This window comes from Suncus etruscus, chromosome 3 (genome assembly GCF_024139225.1).
Source record: "Suncus etruscus isolate mSunEtr1 chromosome 3, mSunEtr1.pri.cur, whole genome shotgun sequence".
NCBI classification, from domain to species: domain Eukaryota; kingdom Metazoa; phylum Chordata; class Mammalia; order Eulipotyphla; family Soricidae; genus Suncus; species Suncus etruscus.
Genome location: NC_064850.1, coordinates 84,311,465 through 84,333,951, shown reverse-complemented (window position 1 = coordinate 84,333,951; position 22,487 = coordinate 84,311,465). Strand labels below are relative to the sequence as shown.

At 46.8% G+C, this 22,487-nt stretch overlaps 1 protein-coding gene across 1 annotated transcript in view; it reads right to left on the bottom strand.

The window, feature by feature from the left end:
* KLF9 (KLF transcription factor 9) overlaps window positions 1–15,384 on the bottom strand; it is a 29,580-nt gene extending 14,196 nt beyond the window's left edge. Inside the window, exon 1 of the mRNA XM_049770977.1 lies at window positions 14,823–15,384. Within this exon, the coding sequence (XP_049626934.1) occupies window positions 14,823–15,327 (505 nt within the window). The 5' untranslated portion in view covers window positions 15,328–15,384. The remainder of the gene's footprint in view (window positions 1–14,822) is intronic.
* Window positions 15,385–22,487: the final 7,103 nt, after the last annotated feature.

Sequence of the window (22,487 nt, the reverse complement as noted above, 5' to 3'; positions counted from 1 at the left end):
TGACAATCCGCAGTCACAGGGTCTGGTCAGGCCCAAAGAGGCTGATTCCTAGGCCTGTGTTCCTCTACCCACAGACTGGTTAAACAGAGAAATAATAATTATACTAAATGGCAAAATACCTCTAGACACTAACTATTGGGCAAGATATAAATGAAAGCGAAGCTGTCCTGAACATCAAGCAGGAGGTATGCATGGTTGAGAAAAATACACCTAGTAGTGCTCAGGAATCATTCCTGGAAGAACTCAGGGGAGGGGGGCATACATGGTATTAGGGATCCAACCAGATTCGTTTGTGTATGAGGCAAGCGCCTTATTCCTGTATTGTGTCATCTTTGAATCTCTGCATTTTGGCAATTTTCCTGAGCATGGAATTGAGGCCTGCATCCTTTCCATGAAGTTAAGATGAAGGCAGATGGGGCAGGTGAGGTGGCGCTAGAGATAAGGTGTCTGCCTTGCAAGCACTAGCCAAGGAAGGACCACGGTTAGATCCCCCGGCGTCCCATATGGTCCCCCCAAGCCAGGGGCGATTTCTGAGCGCTTAGCCAGGAGCAATGCCTGAGCATCAAACGAGTGTGGCCCCAAAAACCAAAAACCAAAAAAAAAAAAAGATGAAGGCAGATGATCTGTCCAAGGACACCCTAGAACTGGTTTCACTTGAGTATCAAATAAGATCAGTTATGAGGGCCCGGAGAGATAGCACAGCGGCGTTTGCCTTGCAAGCAGCCGATCCAGGACCAAAGGTGGTTGGTTCGAATCCCGGTGTCCCATAGGGTCCCCCGTGCCTGCCAGGAGCTATTTCTGAGCAAACAGCCAGGATTAACCACTGAGCATCGCCGGGTGAGGCCCAAAAACCAAAAACAAAAACAAAAACAAAAAAAAAAGATCAGTTATGAAAGAAGCAAAGAGACCCTACCTAAAGTAAGAGCTTTTTACCTGGGATTTTCCTAATTCTGTTAAAACCAAGACTCTTTACTTCCCCAAAGCATTGCCTCAGAGAGGGCAGAGACAATTTAAAACAGATAACCAGAAGTTTAGAAACGGTTTTAAAAATCAAAAGGAGGGGCCGGAGAGATAGCATGGAGGTAAGGTGTTTTCCTTTCATGCAGAAGGTCCCCCGTGCCTGCCAGGAGCAATTTCTGAGCATGGAGCCAGGAGTAACCCCTGAGCACTGCCGGGTGTGACCCAAAAACCACAAAAAAAAAAAAAAAATCAAAAGGAAGGGCTAAATTGATAGTACAGTGGCCAGGCACTTGCCTTGCATACAGTTAATCTGGGTTCGATCTCCAGCATCCATATGGTCCCCCCAAGCTTGTCAGGAATTATTCCTGAGTGTAGACCCAGGAGCAACCCCTGAGCACTGATGTTGTGGCCCAAACCCCCCCCCCCCAAAAAAAAAGAAAAAGAAAAAGAAAAGAAATAAAAGGAGGGGCTTTTATTATATCATCTATGACTTGTATGAGATTCTGGGTTTCACACGTGCATATACATGTTACTAAAAAGAGATTATTCAGTGAACTTGTTTGCTGGGTCCACACCCAGTGTGCACCATCACTACCCCTGGCTGTTTGGGAGTTGTTTCTGGTTGTGCTTGGGGAAAACATATGCAGAGATGGGGATAAATTAACCCATTAATAATCAGACCCCCAGCCTCGTACAAGCAAAAGCAGGGAGAGTTAATGATATAAATATTTTTGTGGGGCCCGGAGAGATAGCACAGCGGCATTTGCCTTGCAAGCAGCCGATCCAGGACCAAAGGTGGTTGGTTCGAATTCCAGTGTCCTATATGGTCCCCCGTGCTTGCCAGGAGCTATTTCTGAGCAGACAGCCAGGAGTAACCCCTGAGCAACGCCGGGTATGGCCCAAAAACCAAAAAAAAAAAAAAAAAAAAAAAAAAATTTTTTTTGTATAGGTGTCTCTAAAGTCATCAAGCTCCTTTTTTTTTAAATTTTGGTTTTTGAATCACATCCAGCAATGCTGAGGGCTACTCAGCATTGGTTCTGTGCTCAGTAGTTAATGGTTGTTAGTGGCTTAGGGGACCATATAATGCTTGGGCCAGAATCCAGGCTTCCTTCATGCAAAGTCTATTGAGCAATCGCACATGACCCCCTATAATTTTTCAAAAATAGGGATACCAGGACCAGAAAGATAGTATATTAGGTAGAAATCTGTTCTTGCATGCAACTATCAGGGTTCAATACCTAACACCTGTATGTTCCCATGAGCCCAGCAAGGGTAAAATCTGAACACAGAGCCAGGAACAAGCCCTGAGCACCTGTACATGGTATAGCCTACCCTCTCAACAAATAAACAGTTAAAATAGGGACCAGGGCCAGATCAGTAGCGCAAGCAGTAGGATGTTTGCCTTGCACACGCTAACCTAGGACTGACCATGGTTCGATCCCCCTGCATCCTATATAGTCTCCCAAGCTAGGAGCGATTTCTGAGCACATAGCCAGGAGTAACCCCTGAGCATCACTAGGTGTGGCCCAAAAACCAAAAAATAAAATAAAAAATAGGGATCACACCCATCAATGCTGTCACTTTTTGCTGGAGATCAAACTGAAAAGTCTTACACATACATGCCTCTATCACTTGAGCTTTTTTCCTAGCTCCCCTACACACAATTTGCCATCACCTCCTAAGCAGCTCTGGATTGCAGACAGGATGAATAGGCAAGGCGCTGCAGAGCAGCCCAATGTTGTCTGACCCCAGCTTGCCCACAGCCTGCACGAACTTTTAAGGACGCATGCACGTGTCTTGCTTCTGTGGAATTGGGAAGTGGAGCTTGAAAAAGTTTAGTGCTGATCTCCTAAATTCATCAGTCCACAACCAAGGAAAGAGATTAGGTGCTTAGGGCCCTCAGATAATGCAGCTGGGAGAAGCTATAGTTCAAGGATGTAAATACCTGCAGTCACTGCAGAAGCTCCTTCAGCAAAGGAGGCAGCCCAAGAGGGGCTAAGCCTCTAGTTGAAGCACAACTTTGCCACAGAGACCACTGTGGCAAAGAACAGCAGGCAGGCGGGTGGCCTTTCTGGAGAGCCCTGTGCCTACAAAGTAATAGACAACACTCTCTAATGAGGAAGACTTGAACTTGGCAAGAATTTCCCCTCAGAGAAACCAACTGCAGAGAAGAGACTGAGGGACTGAACTGCTGAAATAGTTTTTCCATCCACACAAAATCCTGGATGAAGGAGAAGATTGAAAACTCAGTACTGCTGTGGATATTTACCTTCTGCAGCCAGTCCAGGACAGTCACTAGGAATTCTCTCCTAATAACATTGCAGGTTTTCAAAGACCTACCCAGACTTCTGGCATAGGAAGAACCTCTCAAGCTGTGTACTTGGGTTAAATTCTATATAGCATCACAGCGTCCTGTCTTAGGAAACAACTATCACGAGAGCTGAAGTGTTTGGCTCACAGAAGGCAATGAGAAATTGAGGAGAACACAGGAGGAAAATAATGCCAGGTAAGTAAAAGTCCCCTTTACTTGGCAACTGAATTGAGGTATCAATGAAGATTCAGAGTGATCAGTGATGCTACTCTTGTAGGTATTTCTGGGTAATTTTCTCTATGTTTAAACTCTGTCTGCTGTTAGCACTATAGAGATCGCCATAATCCTCACTCCTACTCACACATGCTACATGGGCTGCCATTAAATAGCTTTTGAAGCTTAACAGAATGAGCCCCAAATCCATATGCCTGGTTTTGGGTTTTTTTTTTTTTCACCAAAGACAGGTATTCTAGGGAAATGTACTAAAATCTGTGAGTAAGCAGGATAAGAAAGGACTCTGGTTAGAAACGCACAGCCCATATTTCTTTTGGCTGGAATTCCACTGTTAGAGTAATACACAATAGATAAGCATGGCCGAAGCTATGATTAGCAACATGAAAGCTAGCTATTGGATTATTATACTGCTAATTTCAGGAGCACTGTATATAGGACCAAAGAGGCAGTACAAGGGTTAATACACTTAGGCCTGAAGCCAGGTTCGGTTATGTGGCAACTCTGAAATCCACCAGGAATAAAACCTTTGCATAGAATCAAGAGAAAAGCCAGTTGATCTGCACTGCATATGGTCCAGTTTAATCCCCACTGCATATGGTCACCTGAGCATATGCTCACTGAGTGTGTCACAACCCCACCCCACACCCCCAAAAAAAACCAACCCCCCCAAACCACTGATATGTACAGGATAGAAAGAATAGCTTTGCATTAAAGCACATGTGTTGATGGGGCCAAAGTAACAGTACAGAGAGTAGGGTGGTTGCTTTGCACAGGGCCAACCCAGATTTGATCCTCAGCATTCATGTGATTCCCCCAAGTCCACCAAAAGTGATTTCTGAACATAGAGCCAGGATTAAGCCCTGAGTATCACTGGATGTGCCCCAAAACAAAACAAAACAGCACATATGCTGGGGCTGGACAATAGTACATACTATTGCCTCTTGTATACTGCTGATCCAGGCTCTATCCCCAGCATCCTTTATGGACCACTGAGCACAACCATGAGTGATCCCTGAGCAAAGAGCCACAAGTAAGCCCTGAGAAACAGTGGGTGTGGCAAATAATAATAATAAGGCACATGTATTGCATGGGAGAGGCCTGGGTTGATCCTTGGCACCACAAAAATCTAAAGAAGAACAAACTCTTTAAAACTGCTAAGACAATTTATGGCAGCATATTTATAGGATTTTGTAAGTGGTCTTTGTTTTGTTTAGGGGCCACACTTAGTGATCTTTACAAGGCTTACTCCTGGCTCTGCACTCAGGGATCATTTTTGCTAGACTCAGGAGAGTCTATATGTAGTGCTGAATCAAATTGGGGTTGGTTTTATGCAAAGCAAGTGCATTAAACTGTTATATCTTCCATGTCTTGTAGGTGATATTTAAGATTTAAAGTTATGCTTCATAACTAATTGTGATGTTCTTATTGGGTATTATGCACACTGAGAAATACACTTCTGATTCCAGTAGTAGCTGCCATATAAAAAGCTCATCTTGGTAAGTATGCAGCTTTAATCTATCAGCACAGAGGGTAACAGATGATGGTGAAAATACAATTCATTCTTTGAATTGAATGGAAATGAACACTCTGAAATTAAAACCAAGTAAATAATGCTGCTGGTCTGTCCACTGCTGTTCAATTTTTCCACGCCAAGCTTCTGGTATTGGCTTTATATATCATTCACTGACAAGTGTCTATAGATATTTACGTACTTAAGCACAAAAAATACACATTAAAATAATCTATCTTCCACAACAACCATTTACATCATGTACTTGTGACTCTAGAGACCGTTCAGAACTCCAGCTCTTCCAAGGGGAGAAAAATCAAGTGGAACGATGAATCTATCTCTCATTTTGCCAAACTCTGCTCTCTAAAACATCCTGTATAGTTCCAAGTAAGCAGAGGTAGTGAATAGCTGTTTCTTTGACCTGTCTGGCAGTGATTCCTTCTTTCCATATATAACGCACTTAAATTTCCTTTTGGGAAGCCACCCTCTTCCCAACTCATCTATGTAGTTGGAGGAGTTTGTGACTCCACACCCCAAGACCCAGAGGTTAGGTGGTTAGGTGTGACTGGCCATGCTAATAGCTACTAATTTAGAGAGCAAACTCTTCTAATGTCCTCACCATGTTTTGCCCCTCTTGTCTGCTTTGTCTTCCAAAAGGGGAGAGATGGTCAAAGTCTCTGCGCTGAATCTCCAAGCATAGTTGACTTACAAGACTCTCTAGTTGTGAAAATTATTTTTAGTTTTGTTTTGGGGCCACACCTTGCAGTGCTCAGGGGTTACTCCTGGCTCTGTGCTCAGAAATTGCTCCTAGCAGGATGGGTGGTGGTGGTGGACCATATGGGATGCCAAGGATTGAACCTGAGTCTGTCCTGGGTCAACCGCTTGTAAGGCAAACACCCTACCACTATGCTATCATTCTGATCCCCTCTAGTTGTGAGATGTGCTGGATTCTCAGTCAAGTTGTTTGTGTTTGTCTGATGCGTGCCCTAGAGGCTGCCTTCAGTTCCAGTTAGTTCAAGTCTTCAAAGTGATAGGCTCACCTGAGAAAGAGCCTCAAAACTTGAACAGGAAATATCACTGCCTGGTTCTCAAAACCCTTTCATTTTATCCAGCTGAGTTGCCCATCTCTTTAATCTCCTTTTAAAAAATACCATGTTTTTTAAAAAATCTCCATCTGGCCATGATGAGATGAATTCCAGTCCCCTGTTAACATCTGTGATCATTCTCAATTTTGCTTTCAAAGGCACAGTGAGTGACCTTTGGCCTTTGATGGCTAACAAACAGGTTCTGGGAACTCTAGAACCTTCGAGTTCAGCCCCAGGTGTTTAAGAAGCACTTTAGGACTCCAAAGGTTCAAGGGCCTAACTACAGACAGATAAAAAAAAAAAATGAGCTTCTGGGAGGGTGTTCTGGACTGTCTGCGCCTAAAGTGCTTTAAGCACAAATAAAGAAATTGGAGATCTTGATGAGTCCACACTGGAAAAACAGATACATCTAGTTCCTCGATGCAAAAGGCATTGTCTTTGCATAATATAATATATATAATATAATATAAAATAATATAATATTTGCTCAGGGGACAGCTAGAGGCTGGGATAAGAAAATGTTTACATTTGGCCTTAATGCACCCAAAAGGTATGAAAGTTTTAGGAGACTACAGGAAGGGAGAAGTAGGAAGCCTCTCCCCTATTGGGCTGGGGGCTGTGGTTCTGGAAGTCGAAGGGCAGAGGTCCCCTGAGCACACTACCTGTGCCCTTTCACTGAGTTAACTGGACTAACTCAAAGCAGTTTCTGAAACCTAGGGAAAAAAGATGTTAACCACAGACTGAAATCTGGGGAATGGGGGAAGGGAGAGGGAGGAAGACTCAGAAGTGGAAAGGAGAATTCAAATCCTAAGAATCCACCAGTTCTCAGTGGAGTATGATCTCCTGAGCATCACGCAGGCCATGTCTGAAGCTCAGGCTAGATGAAGTTAAAAAGTGCTTAGACCTAATAGTCCTTCCCTCCCCCACCACCACTGTCACTGGAATTCTGGGGAAACTGAGTCTCCAGGTGATTTCAGGATTGGTTCCAGGACACAGGCATGTGGAGAGCACATAGTGTGCCAGAACTATGGGCTGATGGACCCCAAACCCCTAAACCTCACCTCAAGTATTTAAAGAGACAGCCTACTCCACCTCCTATCTGAAGGTGGGCCCAGGTTTCTCCACATATAGATAAAATGACGATTGTGATAACTCTCAAGGTCTCTTCCGACCTCCACATTCTATTCTGTAGATTCTAACAATCAAGTTTATGCCATCGGGGTTCCGAGTTCCACCTAGGTCTATGACTAACTTCCCAACAAAAAGGAGGGCAGAAGCAGGAGTTGCTCCAAACCTCCTCTGAATGTCCCCTTTTCTTTCTCTTTTTAACCATCTTTGGGGTGCTTTCCCCCTTCCTCTTGCCCCTCCTTTGAGCTTGTTGCATAGAAACAGAAAGTGCCTCTGCTCCATTACTAGGCACTAATTTACACTCTTCAGTGGGCGATGGGCTTGCTGGAGAAACATTAGGAAAAGGTGGGAGGGCTCGATGTGGGGGAGGATTTGAGCAGCTGAGAGGCCTGGAACTCGGCAGATTTTTCTCTGAGCCTGAGAACAGCCCAGGGGGGTGGGAAACAGCAACACCGCCACAATAGGAAAATTTGGAAGTCAAGACTAACGAGAATGAACAAAGCTGGTATATAGATATATTTATTTTTAATTAAGAATGCCAGTGACCTAAGGCATTCGGAAAGCATCCTGAAGAGCTATAATAGACAGGCAGATCTAGACTGCGCATGTGGTGTGGTTTGAGGGGCTCCTGGAAATTATCCACCCACTTTGCTCCTCAATGAACTGACTGAGGAAGAGAATGATGAGTCTTTATCACAGGTGTTTCAGAATGACTAGTTCTCATGTAAACACAAAGTCAGGAACGTAAATAGGATCCTTATCTCTGAGTCCAAGCATTCCTCTCCTTCAAGTGACAGCTTTGTGCTTAATGGTAATAGTGTGTCACCCTCAAAGCCATACTATTATGTTCTCCAGGTACCTCCTCCTTCCACTCTCTGGGCTCTGCTCCCCACTCGCAGAAGCCCAAGAGGCCAATCCAGGGAAATGGCTGACTCTGACTCCACTTGTATTTTTTTCTGCTGTGAAATAGTAATCCTGCAGCAGCAGCTGCTGCTTTTGTAAAACTATCCTCTCTGACTCTGCTAGTACAGCCCAACAGAAGAGGTCAAAGGAGACAAGAAGAGGAGCTGGAGAGATCGGTACAGCAGGTATAGTACTTGCCTTGCACACAGCAGACCCAAGTTCAATGCCTGGCATCCCATATGGTCTTCCAAGCATCACCAGGAATAATTCCTGAGTGAAGCAACTCCTGAACATTATCAGCTTACTAAAAGCAAACAAACAAACAAATAAAACAAAACAACAACAAAAACCACTAGGTTCCCCCAACAGGCCTTCATCATCACAGAGACCTAGCAGGAAGCAGAAGGCTGGCCAATCTTTCCTTGAAATCAAAGGAGTTTTATTTAGTCTTTTTTTTTTTTTTTGGGGGGGGGGATTACTGCTGGCTCTGCAATCAGAAATCACTCCTGGAAGGCTTGGTGAACCATATGGAATGCCTGGGATCAAACCCGGGTCTGTCCCAGGTCAATCGCGTGCAAGGCAAATAAGACCTACTGCTGTGCTATCTTTCCAGCCACATTTAGCCTTTTGTTTCAGACCCAGAAGCAAACCCCTTTGAAACCTGCAATTCTTAAAAACCAGGGGGAGAAGGAACAGCTCTGCTACCCTCTTTTTTTTTAAAGGTATTCTTTTTTGTTTGTTTGTTTTTGGGCCACACCAGGTGATGCCCAGGGGTTACTCCTGGCAATGAGCTCAGAAATTGCTCCTGTCTCAGGGGACTATATGGGACACCAGGAATCGAACCCAGATCAGTCCTGTGTCAGCTATGTGCAAGGCAAATGCCCTACCACTGTTCTAACGCTCCAGCCTGTAAAGGTACTCTTTTATTTGTGTGTGGGGGGCACACTCGGCAGTGCCCAGAAGGTTACTCCTGGCTCTGCGCTCAGAAATCACTCCTGGCAGACTCGGAAAACCATATGGGTATGCCAGGAATTGAACTGGTCTGTCCTACTGCTATGGTATCTCTCCAGCCCCTGCTACCCTCTTTTCTAAGGGAATTTTCCTGTAACAGGATACCTGAGCCTTTGTGGATCATCTCACTATGGGGTTGGTGGTTAATACTCTTACAAGGGCAAAAATGGTTTGGGGTAAATAAAAAAAATTCCTTAGCTACTACAAAGGTTTGTGGTCTCCTATGAGACATGGCACTAAATGGTTCTACATGATATTCTCAGTACTATAATGGTACAAATAGATGGCATTTGTGAAGGGGAAACATGTCATGTGTGCCCTTAGGGGAGAAAATACAAAGGATGGTAAAAAAAAAAAATGCTCATCTGCACCAGCACTAGGGCATGGCTGTCAACAGCTCCTGAATGAAGCATCTGATAAAGTGCATATTCCACATTATTTTGGGGAGCTCTCTGGAAAAGGAATAGGCAGACAGGGTATCTCCTGAAGGATCAAGGCACAGCTTCCTATGACTGTAAGGAGTGGTGGGAAAGTTTGGTATTAGGTGAGGCTTCCCAGAAGATATCTCTGAGCTAAAGTCCCAAGATCTATCCATTTTCCTTAACTCCATTCTGGCAGTAATGTAAGCAAATGGTACCTTCCCTTTAGGGCGGGGTTTGGAAGGGTAGTGCTCAGGTGGATGGGGGACACTCCCAGCTCTGATATCACTTTCTGAAACCCAATAGTTGACTCCAAAGCTTCTATAGTAATGGGGAAGAGGGCATGGGCTACATAGTATGTGTATAAACAAAGAAATTCCAACTTTAGCCTCAAGAACTCCCTACATAAGCTATAGGTGACCAACGTGCTCAGCTTAGTGAGCTCAAAAATGTATTTTATATTGGGGCTGGAGAGGTGGTGCAAGCAATAGGGCATCTGCCTTGCACGCGCTAACCTAGGAAAGACCGTGGTTCGATCCCCTAGCATCCCATATGGTCCCCCAAGCCAGGAGCGATTTCTGAGCACATAGCTAGAAGTAACACCAAAGTGCCACTGGGTGTGGCCCCAAAACAAACAAAATAAACAAAAAAACCCAAAAATGTATTTTATAAATTTGAAAGGTAACTTTCCTAGTGGGGCCTTATTCACACACCCAAGACCAGATCTTCTCAGGATCCCAGGGAAATTTTTCAACAGGGTAAGGAACACATCAACTCTCACCCTTGAATTTTCTTTATTTGGTTTGGTATGTTTTGGTTTGTTGGCCACACCAGCAATGCTCAAAGGTAATTCCTGGCCCTGCTTTCAGGAATCACTCCTCGTGGGCTTGGGGGATCACACGGGATCCAATCCAGGTAGGCTGGATACAAGGCAAGCACTTTACCCATTGTACTATAATTCCAATCGTAACTCTTGGACTTTTTGAAGCTCTTATCTTTCCTTATTTTATAAGCACTTTCTTCTGCCCTGTTGTCTTACATGGTTTAAGAAAAAAAAAAAAGCCCTATAATATTGGGGTGTGCTTTCTTACTTTCAGAATCTGATAGCCAGAGTTATTATAGATTTAAGTCCCTAAAATTGGGCCTGGCATAGAAATGGCCTGAACTTTCTATAGCTGGGACATCAGTCTGGTGTGACATCATACCAAGTGCAACTGCAATTTGAATATTGTTGCTTTCTTGACCAAAAGTAACATCTATGACACTCTCAAGATAATGCATATGGTCTGTGTGCTAGGTGACTACAGGAAACAGGATAAACTTTAAATAATTACTTTATTTAAGCAGCCTGCTTACAAAACGTAACACTGGTTACATTTTAAAACATGCTCAATGTAGTTTCAGATAAGTACTCCAATGGGTCTATTTGTTAATCTAAAACACTACAACATACTCTAACTTCAATGAACACTATGTTGGGTGGGATGAGTAGGTGAGAGGAATAAGCAGAGGGATCTCTTTGGTGGTAGGAATGGCCTGGGGACCGTAGTAATATGTATATTTGAAAAGTACAAGTACACAATGCAATGTGTACATGTTAAACCCCAGACATTTCATATTGTAAAACCAATGATAAAGCAGTAATGTTTTTGTTATTGATTTTGGTCACACCCAGTAGTGAAGAAGGGATCATTATTGCTAGTGCTCAGGGTGGTCATATACATTGCTGTGCATTGAACACAGGTCCCTGCATGCAAGGCAAGTGCCCTACTGCTGTCCTATCTCTCCATCACTGAAAACAATAAAATATAAGGCTAAATATACCCTAAAGTTGTTCCCAAAAATGTAGGCATCTTTATCATACTTTCCCCACCAAAGTAACAATGGGTCTTCTGGGGTGGACAGATAGTATAGGAATTAAATCACTTGCCTTGCATGTGATCAACTCCAGTTTGATCCCTAGAAACCTACATGGTATGTCAGAAAGTTGGGAGTAAGCCCAATCACTGCCAGATCTGGCCCACCACTCTCCAAAAATGAGCCTACTGCTTGAACTTTTAGAGGCACAGTGCCTAAGAGATCTGATTTGGGAACTGAAGAAATGAGCACTGCAATACGAAATCTAATCTGTCCACTGTCACCTATGAGTGAATTTCTTGACTTTGAGGACACCCTATTTACACATTCACTTCCAAGATGCAGCATTTCTTGAAGGCCTATCATATATGAAATGCTATTAGCCACTTTATATTATTATCCTTGCACCAAAACCTGGCAGTCCTATGATAAATACTATGAATAAAGAAACTAAGGCCTAAATAAAGAAATAGCCTCCAAGCTCAACTGAGGCTGTAAATGATTAAAATATAGGGCCCTGCCCATACAAAGACTGGTTCAAGGCAGTAGTTCCCAACCAGGAGTTTGGGCTCACTGCTGTCAAGCTCTTCAATCTTTTGCAGAAAAGCCAGAATTTTCGAGTTGTGCCCAAGTCCTTTGATTTCTTGATATTGATAGCTAATTAAAATTTTATAAGCCCTAAGTTAGCCAAACCAAATTTACAAAGTAAATTCTGTAGTGGCCCTGTAGTGTACAAACTCTGAGCTCAAGTAACTTGCCTTGGGTGGATCTCGCAAGTATCCTTTCCCCTGACACCTAGTGTTGTTGTATCACTGAAGTCAAGATATCAGAGGCACCAGCATTTGGTGAGTAAGCAACAGGCATTCCTGCTGGGCTCCAGATAATAGGGCAGTGGGGAGTGGGATGAAGGGGTGTGGCTGTTATTTTATCTCTTAAGATGCCCACAGAATGCAAACTCTAGTGGTTATCTTGTGCTGACTTTGTGGATTTATTTATTTATTTGTTTATTTATTTATTTATTCGTTTGGGGTTGAGACCTGGGGATGATCTGGGGCTATTCCTAGCTCTACCTTTTGGCCATCTGGGACATTGAGGATTGAACTCTGGTAGGCTGAGTGCAAGGCAAGTGCCCTACCATCTGCACTATCTCTCCAGTTCAGGGCCTTGTGAATTTAAAACCAGCAAAATAAAACCCACCAGCGTCCTAACCTTACCCCAGAGATAATGCACTTTTGAAACTGTTTCTGAAACTTCCAAACCCAAGACCTCCTTCAAGTCTTGTTAGAAACCTCCTTGACACACAGCTGCTTTAGGGGGAGTTCACTTCTGAAAATATTGACATAAACTGGGGGATTAGTTCAAGTATGTCTTGCTATGACAGGACACCTCCCCTCCCAACATAAACAAGACACCTGCAATCACCCTACCAACTAACTTCAAAGGACTAACATTTAAAAGGGAATTAACATTTCACTTCATTTCCACTCATGACTGTGTAAAGGTTTTCCCGAAACAGCTGAGCTGCTGTGCCTTATGGAGAATTAAAGAACACATGCGTGCACGCACACATAAGCATAAGCAGCCATTTCTAAAAATGACTGAGGAAATCACTCAGCTGCAAGGGCCAGAAGGCCGGGAAATCTTTTTCTTGGAGGTTGGCAGACGAGGGAATCTCATGCCAAAGCCCTGCAGGCCTTCCCAACTGCACCAATGGGCAGCTCCCTGAAGGAGAACTTGCCTTTGCTCAAGGTGGCTGTGGGTGTTGATGTGAACAACTGAACTCCCGGAACATGGCTGACAGGGCCAGCCCGCCCAACAGCTGTTGGTGAGTAACACCTTCTGGGTGACAGACCCTTGCTTCCCCAAGGGGTGCCTCTAGAAAGGGCACATCCCCAATGCACACCCTTACAGATACTAGCTTTTTTTTTTTTTAAAGGAACTTTTTTTTCTGGCAACTGGAGCTGAACCTGAATATGTACTACACTGGGGCGGAAATTCAGTGTCCTCACCCCTTCCCTGTCCTGTCCTCAGCCACCCCCACCAGTCTTGCACTTTCCAAGGGATACAAGACATAAAAGATAGTTTATGTGGTCTTTTCGAAAGCAAAGCCAAATCAAACCAAGCAAGGATCATTTTTGAAACCATAGGCCCTGGGGCCTCACCTTGAAAAGTATGCATTTCTATTTAAAAAAAAAAAAAGTGACAATGCATTTCCAAACAGCACCAGCAACCTCTTCAACCCAGAGTCAAAGGACAGAATAGGAGGGGAAGGGCGTTTTTCATCAGGCGATCCAGAGAGCCCTAAGCTTCTTATCAGAACAGCAATTGTAAAGAACCTTACTAAAATTGATGAGACCACAGAGCCAAGTGGAATACATTCCAACTTTCCCAGAACCAAGGAAAGGGGCTTAACCACCGTCCCCGCAACCCTCGGAAGCCCACTCAAGTGCAGATGTTTTTTCAGCCACTGCAGACAGGGGTTCTGCTAGGAGAAAGACTTCCAAAAAGGTGTCCCTACGGCCTCCCCAGCTTTCCTTAACCAGCTTGACCTCAGGCGGGGACCACACCCCCCTCTTCCTCCGCTGGGCGGTGGAGGGTGCGACCTCGCGCAAGCAAGAAGAAAAATAAAATGAAATAAAATAAAAACCACAACACCTCTAAAACCGCTCCCACGCTGGGGAGACGAAAAGCAAAAGCTAACTAGCGGTGAAGTTAGCTCGCCAACCATCTCTGGATCAAAGTCCTCTGCTCCCTGCAAGCAGGATTATTTTAGACCTCTCTTGGGGGGGACTCCTGGTGAAATTTAAAGCTACCTCGACAGACCCCTTGTAAAGGAGCCAAACAGCAGCCTGCGAAGAACTAAATCAGGAGTCCTTAGTCACTCCTAAATGGACTCCAAGGAAAAAAGTGCGCCGCTTCTCCCCAGGTTTCTGCCACCCCGCTCCCCGCGGCCCCGCAGCCGCGGGTGCGGGAATCCGGGGAGGGCGGGGCGCACAGGGGGGGCGGCGGCACCGTCCCTGGCGCGGCGCACAGGAGTGGGGGGGGGCGGCCTCTCTGTGCTTGGGCTTCAACTCTAGACGCCCCCGTTACTCTACGCTGGGGGCTTCTGCCCGGCCGGCTTTGCGCACCGGCGCGGTGCGACTCCTCGGAGCGGCCCGGGACCAGCGGGGTGGGCGTGCAGGCGGGAGTCCAGGCCCCACGCACGTCCGCGCCCCCCGCGTGCGGTGCCGGGTCCCGAGCGCTCCGCTCGCTCTATCGCTCGCTCCGGGGCCAAGGGCTAGGGCGCTCACTCCCCGCCACCAACCTCCGCAGTCCCGCGCGCCCCGGGCTCGGCGGGGAAGAGAGAGAGAGAGGGAGGGAGGGAGGGAGGGAAGACCGACGGACGAGACGCCGGCCCGGCTGACCTGTGTGCACCCGGTAGTGGGCTTTGAGGTGGGAGGATTTGCCGTAGACTTTGCCACAGCCGCTGTAGGGGCACTTGTGCCTCTTCTCGGAGGAGGCGTGTTTCCCCTTGGCGGCCACTCCGGGGTGGAGGAGGGAGAGCGGGCTGGGCGCGCCGCCAGGCTCCTCCGCTCTCTCCTCGGGGCTGTGGGAAGGACTCGACCCAGATTCGGTGGTCACGTCGCTGTCGGAGCCCAGATCCTCGTCCGGACTCTCCAGGCTGTCGCTGCACACCGAAGGGGTCTGCAGGGGCCGGTACTTGTTCAGGTCCAGCAGGCTCTTGGCGATGGTGACCAGGGTGCAGTAATCCTTCCAGGTGTCCCCCGGGTCGCCGCCGTGGTCCTTGGCCACTTGGCGCTCGGCGGCGGCGTCCGGGCCGGCCCCCCCGGGCTCGGGCCCCGCAGCGCGGTTGGAAATGGAGACCAGACACTGGGCGGCCACGAAGTCCATGTAGGCGGCCGCGGACATGGTGCGGGCGGACGGGCGGGCGGACGGCGGGCGGGCCCCCTCCCCGGCAGGGCAGCAGCAGCAGCAGCAGAAGCAGCAGCAGCTTCGGCAGGGCCGAACTTGGAGGTGGCGGCTGCGGAGAGCTTTCGGCTGGCTTCGCCCCTGCCTCTGCCCTCCTCGTCTCCGACGACGGACGAACGAGCGAGCGAGCGAGCGAGCGAACGCGGCGCGGCGCGGCACGGCGCGGCGGCCAAGGGGGCGGGGGCGCGGGGCGCTTCCGACTCGCCTCGCCTCGCCTCGCCTCGCCTCGCCTCGCCTCGCCTCGCGGGAGAACCGAGGCCACCTCAGCCCCTCATCTTGACGTAACCGGCAGCGCCTCCGCACGCAGCAATCCACGGCCCCGGGCCTCGGCGCGCCTCCCGCCGCCGCCGCTCACTTCTCCGCCGGCCGCGATCCCCTCCCCGACGGGCGCTGCCAGCCGGCTCCGCTGGAAAGCTGCCACACGTGGCGGCCGGCCGCGAGTTGCTCCGGCTGCAAACACCCCCTTTCCCCGAGGCGAGGCGAGGCGCGGCCAAGAGGGAAAAAGTGCAAGTGCGAGCGCGGGGCCACCACGCCCTCTCCGCCGCCTCTCACCTTGGAGTCCGAGCCTCCGAGCCTCGCTACAACTAACGGTTCTAGCCCAGCAGCCCGGTGCGGCTGGCCGGCTCCGAAGGACACTTTCCTGCCAGTCCACGGACCGCCCCCGAGCTCCTCCTGCTCCGGCCGGTCCCTAGCGTGCCGGCATTCTCTCGCTCGGGAACAGTTTTGCAGAATCCCATCACGTCACAATCCGGCACCCCCTTGCAATTGGCCAGTGGGGAGGGCGATGCAACTCTGTTTACTTTCTCTCTCTCTCTCCCCCCTCCACCCCCTCCCCGTCAGCACCGCTGCACGGCCTTTTGGAGAAGTGGTGCGTCTAGCACTGCGCCCCGGCGGCCAATCCTACGGTGCCCGTGGCTGTTTGCCTCGTGCAATGTGGACTTTTAAAAGGGGGACAGCCCCTCGGGAGGCTAGAGGCAACTCGCGGGGGGCCCGGCTCGGAGGCGTGCCCCTGGGTCCTGTGGCCTGTAGCGGGCGTCCGTCCGTGCCAACCCGGCCTGCGTTCCACTCTGTGGCGCTGTCGGACGCGGTGCACCTCCCCTGCCTGAGCGGTGGCGCCCGGCGCGCCGCCAGACCGCTTAGAATTGAGACTCCGAAGGGCCAGCTTGCAAACAGTTAAGTGACTTCCGGCACACGCGACTGTCCCAGCAACCAGCCTTCCAATCCAAAGTAAGTTGGTTGACGTCACTGACATCGGCTCGGCCAATCAGAAGGGCGTTCCCAAAGCAGGCGCTCCACACTTGGAAACAACCGAGCTAGAGGGAAACTGAAGGCATCCCTTGGAGTTGGCGTTTCTGGCAGGAAAGTTCAGAAAGATACATAGACATATACAAACACATATGCATATGCATATACATATACATGAGCAGGGTCGGTGACTATAGTGAGGAGTACTAATAATGACTAATAATAATAATAATAATAATTAAAATGCACCCTGAATAGCAATTCAACCAATTTAAGAATAAACAAATGGAATTGCATTGATTCTATTTTGTTTTCATTTTTCGCTGAAACATACTTTCAGGGAAGACTAAATCTTCAATACATTAACTATGATTAATGCCTCTTAAGAGTGCAGATCTGACAAAAGTTGTTTTCAACATTGTACTTCTGTCTTATTTTATTAATTTTTTAAATTGATTTTGCTTAGGGCTTACTCGTGGGTCTGCTCCTCAGCAGACCATAAAGGGTACCAGGGATCAAACCCCCTTCAGCCTCGCACAAGGCAAATACCCTCTCCAGGCTCCTTGTCACTTATTTTGAAACACCTTCATCTGCTTGTGTGACCTCTTGATTCTGCTACTATGAAGCAATTTATTCTGTTATTTAGGTTTTATTATTTTGGTTTGTTTTGGTTTTTGAGTCACACCCGGCAGCTCTCAGGGATTACTCCTGGATCTATGCTCAGAAATCACCCCTGGCAGGCACGGGGGACCATATGGGATGCTGGGATTCGAACCACCGTCCTTCTGTATGAAAGGCAAATGCCTTACCTTCAAGCTATCTCTCCAGCTCCTTGTTATTTAGTTTTGCTTTGAAACCTTTGTAACCCACATTTAAATAAATGGAGACATAATTGTGGATCATTTGTATTAAAACACCGTTGCGGGGAAATTTTTATTTTATTTTATTTTGTTGGTGTGGGAGCCACACTAGACAATTCTCGGTGGTTAGTCTTGGCTCTGCATTCAGTAAATACTCCTGGAGGTGCTTGAGGGAACCATATGGGATGCTAGGAATCAAACCCAGGTCAGTCCAAAGCAAGGTAAGCACCCTACACACCGTACTGTCTTTCCAGTTCTAACACACACACACACACACACACACACACACACACACACACGAAAAACACCAATAATTTTAAACATTCTTTTTGTGTGTGCCAGTTCTTTTTTTTATCTTTATTTAAACATCATGATTACAAACATGACTGTAGTTGGGCTTTAGTCACAAAAAGAACACCCCCTAAACATTCTTGACTCATTTTCTCGAAACCTCCCACATCACCCACCACCACCCTTATGTTTGTTAGGTTAGGTGCCCATTCCTCACTGCACCAATGCAATTGAGAGTGACTTTTCTTCCTTATCATGTGGCAGAATTCAGTGAGAATTCTCTTCTGATTCAGAGATCTTTGAAAGAAACATTTTGGATTTTGTGAAATATTGACAGTATTATACAGATTCTTCAAGAACTAGAATCAGTCTGAGATTCTTTATTCTAAAAGGATTGTGGCACGCACTTGATCAACTATTAGTTTGGATCTTTGAGTCTTACTAGCTCAGTTTACTTCTCCAATTGAATGAACCCTTAGTTGTTTTCCATCTGCCAACTGAGAAAAGAACCTAGGGTTAAAACCTCTTGCAAGGAGGCACTCTCAACACAATTGATTAAAAATACATTTGCTTTCCTGGCAGGGGAGAGAGCTCAAAGGGCTGGAGTGCAAGCATGCTGGAGGCCCATTCCTCCCCCTTTGCAGCCCCACCTGAGCAGCTCTGCAGGGTGTGGCCCACTAGCAAAACCAAACCAAAACACTATTTACTTTCCTGAAGGCATAAGAGAGGTAACTCCTTTGTACTGCATTTCTAATGCTTCCAAGTCAGCTGGCTGCTATCCTTCACTAAGACTTGGCAAAAATTACATCAGGTTCCTCTCTAGAGAAAGGTTTCCCAAAGAGCCTTCCTTCTTTTAAGGCTAGTCTAGTTTATTTTGACTTTGCTTCTGAGGCAGTACAGGAAGATAAAGATATTGTAGTAGCTAAAGACTAGGGAAAGGGAAGTTATAAAAGGGGTGTGGTCAACCCAAACCAACATTACCATCATTCACATGACTCTGCTCATCCCTTCCACACATATAGTACCAGAATGCAACCTACTGCCTCATATGTGTGAAGAATAAGTTTCATTACTGAGCCACACCCTTGCCTTTTTTTTTTCCCTGCCCCTTCCAAGGCAGGGTTTAATCTTTCCCAGGCCCTAAGTGCCAAGCCCTATAAAAGAATTCTATATACTAGGTACATCCTAACACAAAAAGTCATCTTAGAGATGTGATCTAATTCACTTAATTTTCTAAGAGAACTTATGGAAACCCAGGGAAGTTTGTCTACTTCATGACTTTTCCAAGATAATTTTTGAACCCAGGAATATGTTGAACATTTAGAAATTGCACCTTTGCTTACTTCTTTAAGGTCCAACACCAAATGTTGCAGGATCTCCTTGGGATCCTGTGATTACGGAGATTCTGGACAGTCTCTTAGACTTGCTTTGTAACTGGCATCACGCTGGGCGTCCTCAGATAGCTCTAGAGATAACACCAGGCTTTCCAAAAGAGGAAGTCTGTATTTCCTTGGAAGATTGTAATTCAGGAACTTAATCATCATGGGATTTTAGAAAAACAACTTCTCCTCCCTTTTAGCACTCTTCCAATCTCATCCTAATCTTATTTGGACAAAACATAAACCTTGAATTCTTCCAACTCATCCATTTGTATTATAAAGTAATAGCATAAAACTGAGGTTTTATCCACATGATTTTTTCACACCAATCAACTGCCTGACTGAATTTTGAGTATCATTTCAAACCCAGAAATTCGATCATTGTAAAACCCTATCTCCTTTTCTACTCATCCACTCACCAACTTGTTGTCAGTGGACTAGGCATAAGGGAATACAGATATCCAAAGGCTATCCCTTAATAAGTTTTATACTTTAAAAACACACTTATAAAAGTAATTATTTTACATCAGGATGTTTTCTTCATATTTTCAGAGAGGGTTTTCTTGCTGTGCTGGAATACATGTTATAATAGTTTCACAATTAAAACCTTTTTATGTTGTCTTGCCAGCATTAGTCCCAATTAAAAATAAATTATTTCTAAAGTCATATGAATTACTATTTAGCATCATTATGCCATATATACGAGGCCAGTTTCCCCCAAGTAAGTGTTTGTAAATGCAGATTTCAAATCCTCACAGACCAACTGGGTAGAACATAAGATTTCACACCCTGGGCTTGCTCTTCCATGCTGTGTTCTTTCTTGAATATGTATCTCTCTAGTCTCTACTTTATCTTTGCTTGCTTTTTCCCACTCTGAAGATTCCTGTATTCTAGTATTCTATCTAGAGTTAGTATCCTCTATCTCTTACTCTCTCTCCCCGCCCCATCTCATATATTTCTAAGTAAGTTTTGTTCAATAAAAACTTGAAAAAAAATTCAGACCTTGGCGCTGAGAGATAGCTCAGCTCTTTTTTGCTTTGCACAAAGCCTACCTGCCTGTGTTCGATCCCCAGCATCCCATTAGGTCTCCCAAACACCACCAGGAGTAATTCCTGAGTGCAAAGTCAGGAGTAATAACTCCTGAGCATCACCAGGTGTGACACCAAAACCGAACCAAAAAGGATTTCAGGACCTAACTATACTAGTATGTTAAGTATGCACTTTCTTTTCCAAGTTTTGCCTATGTCTTGGCTTTATTCCTAAGTATAAACAAGCCCAAGTTCTCCACAACAATGATTTATAGGCCTGAAGACAGAACATTTGGGCCTTGTTTTCTGTGAGTCTTAAAATAATTATTCTCACCTCTAGTAAGAGACAGAGTATCTACAGTGAGTGGTTTCTTCCAGCAAGTAAATGTTCAGGCCAAATAAATTGAGAAAGTGACTGCCCCAGGGCTGCGAGATAAGGAATTAGGTTCTATGGTCTCTGGCCAACTTTTAGGATTATCTGTGAATTGATAGGGTGAGATTAATACCCACCTTCCCTTTCAAACTCAAAATCCTTTCAGGACGCCAACTCCCAATATTCCTAAGGTATAAAACAGGCAGGAACAAGATTTGGGTTCTTTAAGGGTTTCCATCTCCTTTGCACTTACATAAAACCAGCACTTTATGGCAATGAAGATCAGAATACTAGAAATCAATATTCAAAGAGAGAGCAGGCACAGATACACATTTATCCAAAACTGATTAAATACTTTCTTACTTAATTTTGTTGTCTTGGTTTTCCTTTCCTCTAACTAGTTTGTGTGAAGTGGCCCTGGGAAGTCAGAGAAACCCACCCTTTTCCTTGGGCAAAATTTCCACCTTTTCCCAAAGCAAGGGGGGTGGGCTGGGACTATTTTCAGGCATGACAGCTGACTCCCCCAGATCCCTGCCCAAGAAATTTGGACAGACCAAGCCCAGGGCAGAGTTTCTCCAACCTGTCGGTTGGCACTAATCACTTAGAGCTTAATTTGAAATACATTGCCGGGTTGCATTCCCGCCCATAGTCCAGGGAGATTTAGATTAAAATCGCACTCCAAAGATACCAATTCCTGCCAACCCTGGCTTTTTCTCACTTTTTTTCCTGCTGGGAGGCGTGGACAGTGCCGGCTATAGCTGCCAGCCTCCAGGCAGGCAGGGAGGAGGAGAACAGATGGGCCGCTGGGGGTAGGAGATCACATGTCGGACCTGACTCTGGGTTCGATCCAGGATTCTTTCAGTCCTGGGGCCCTGCGGTGTCAGCTGGCCCTCCCCCTTCCACTTCCCTGCACATAGAACATATTTAGGGGGAAAGCTAGGTTCACTTGGGTGGGCGAGCTAGGGGAGTAGGAATCCAGCTTTCAATAGGGATGAAGTTCCTGGATTTGAAATGCAAGACGATAGAAAGCCTGATCTAGTGAAATGCCAATGCCCTAAAGAGAGTGATCACCCCGCGAGGGGTGAAAAGGTGGGGGGGGGGGCTCCTGCCAGCCAGCAAACTAGTCAACGCCGTTTTGCTCTCGCTCCCCTCAGTAACCTTCCGTACCACTCCAGGCCTCTCTTTTGCCAAAGCAGAAAGGCCGCCCGTTCATGCATATGCAGGAGGACGGCTTTAGCTCGCAGCCCCCCGACGCACTAGCAGCCCCGCGCCGCGCTCGCTAATCAGCGGCGCCCGCTTGGAGGCGGGCACTAGGCCGAGGCCGGAGACTGGCAGGCGGCTCAGCCACTCGCGGGCCTCGTGCCTGGCCCTGGCATCGCCCTTTGGAAAAAAAAAAAAAAGTCTTCGGTAGGCGGCCGCCGCCGCAGCAGCCGGAGGAGGCGAGTTCATGTGAGGACAGTCCCAGTTCTCAGAAATCCCTTCCCTGCTGGAACATCGAGCTCCCTTTAGCGCAGTTAACAAACTGCCCTAGATTGGGGCATGCAGAACCCGCCCCGAACTCGTGCTAGGAGCTCGGGGCATCCGCGCCCAACGTGAGCTAACCTTGAAAAGAGCGGGGCCCACCCAGAGCTGGAGGCGAAGTGGCTGGAAGGGGTGTGAGTGGGTGGAGGGCTGGTGGGCGGGTAGCCTTCGTCGGGTCCGAGCCCTTGGGTTTAAGCCGCTCTTGTGCGCCTCCCGCCCCCACCACTATGTTTCATAACTCCAAAGTTGTTTTTTTTTTCTTTTTTAATAACTAGGCTAAGGCTGTCTGGTTGTTTGGGGGGGGGGATTGTAATGCACGTGGGATGGCAACTTTCCCACCCACCCCCCCTCCACGCCTACGAGTTAAGAGGAAAACCTGCTTCTGGTACCCCTGGGATCACTG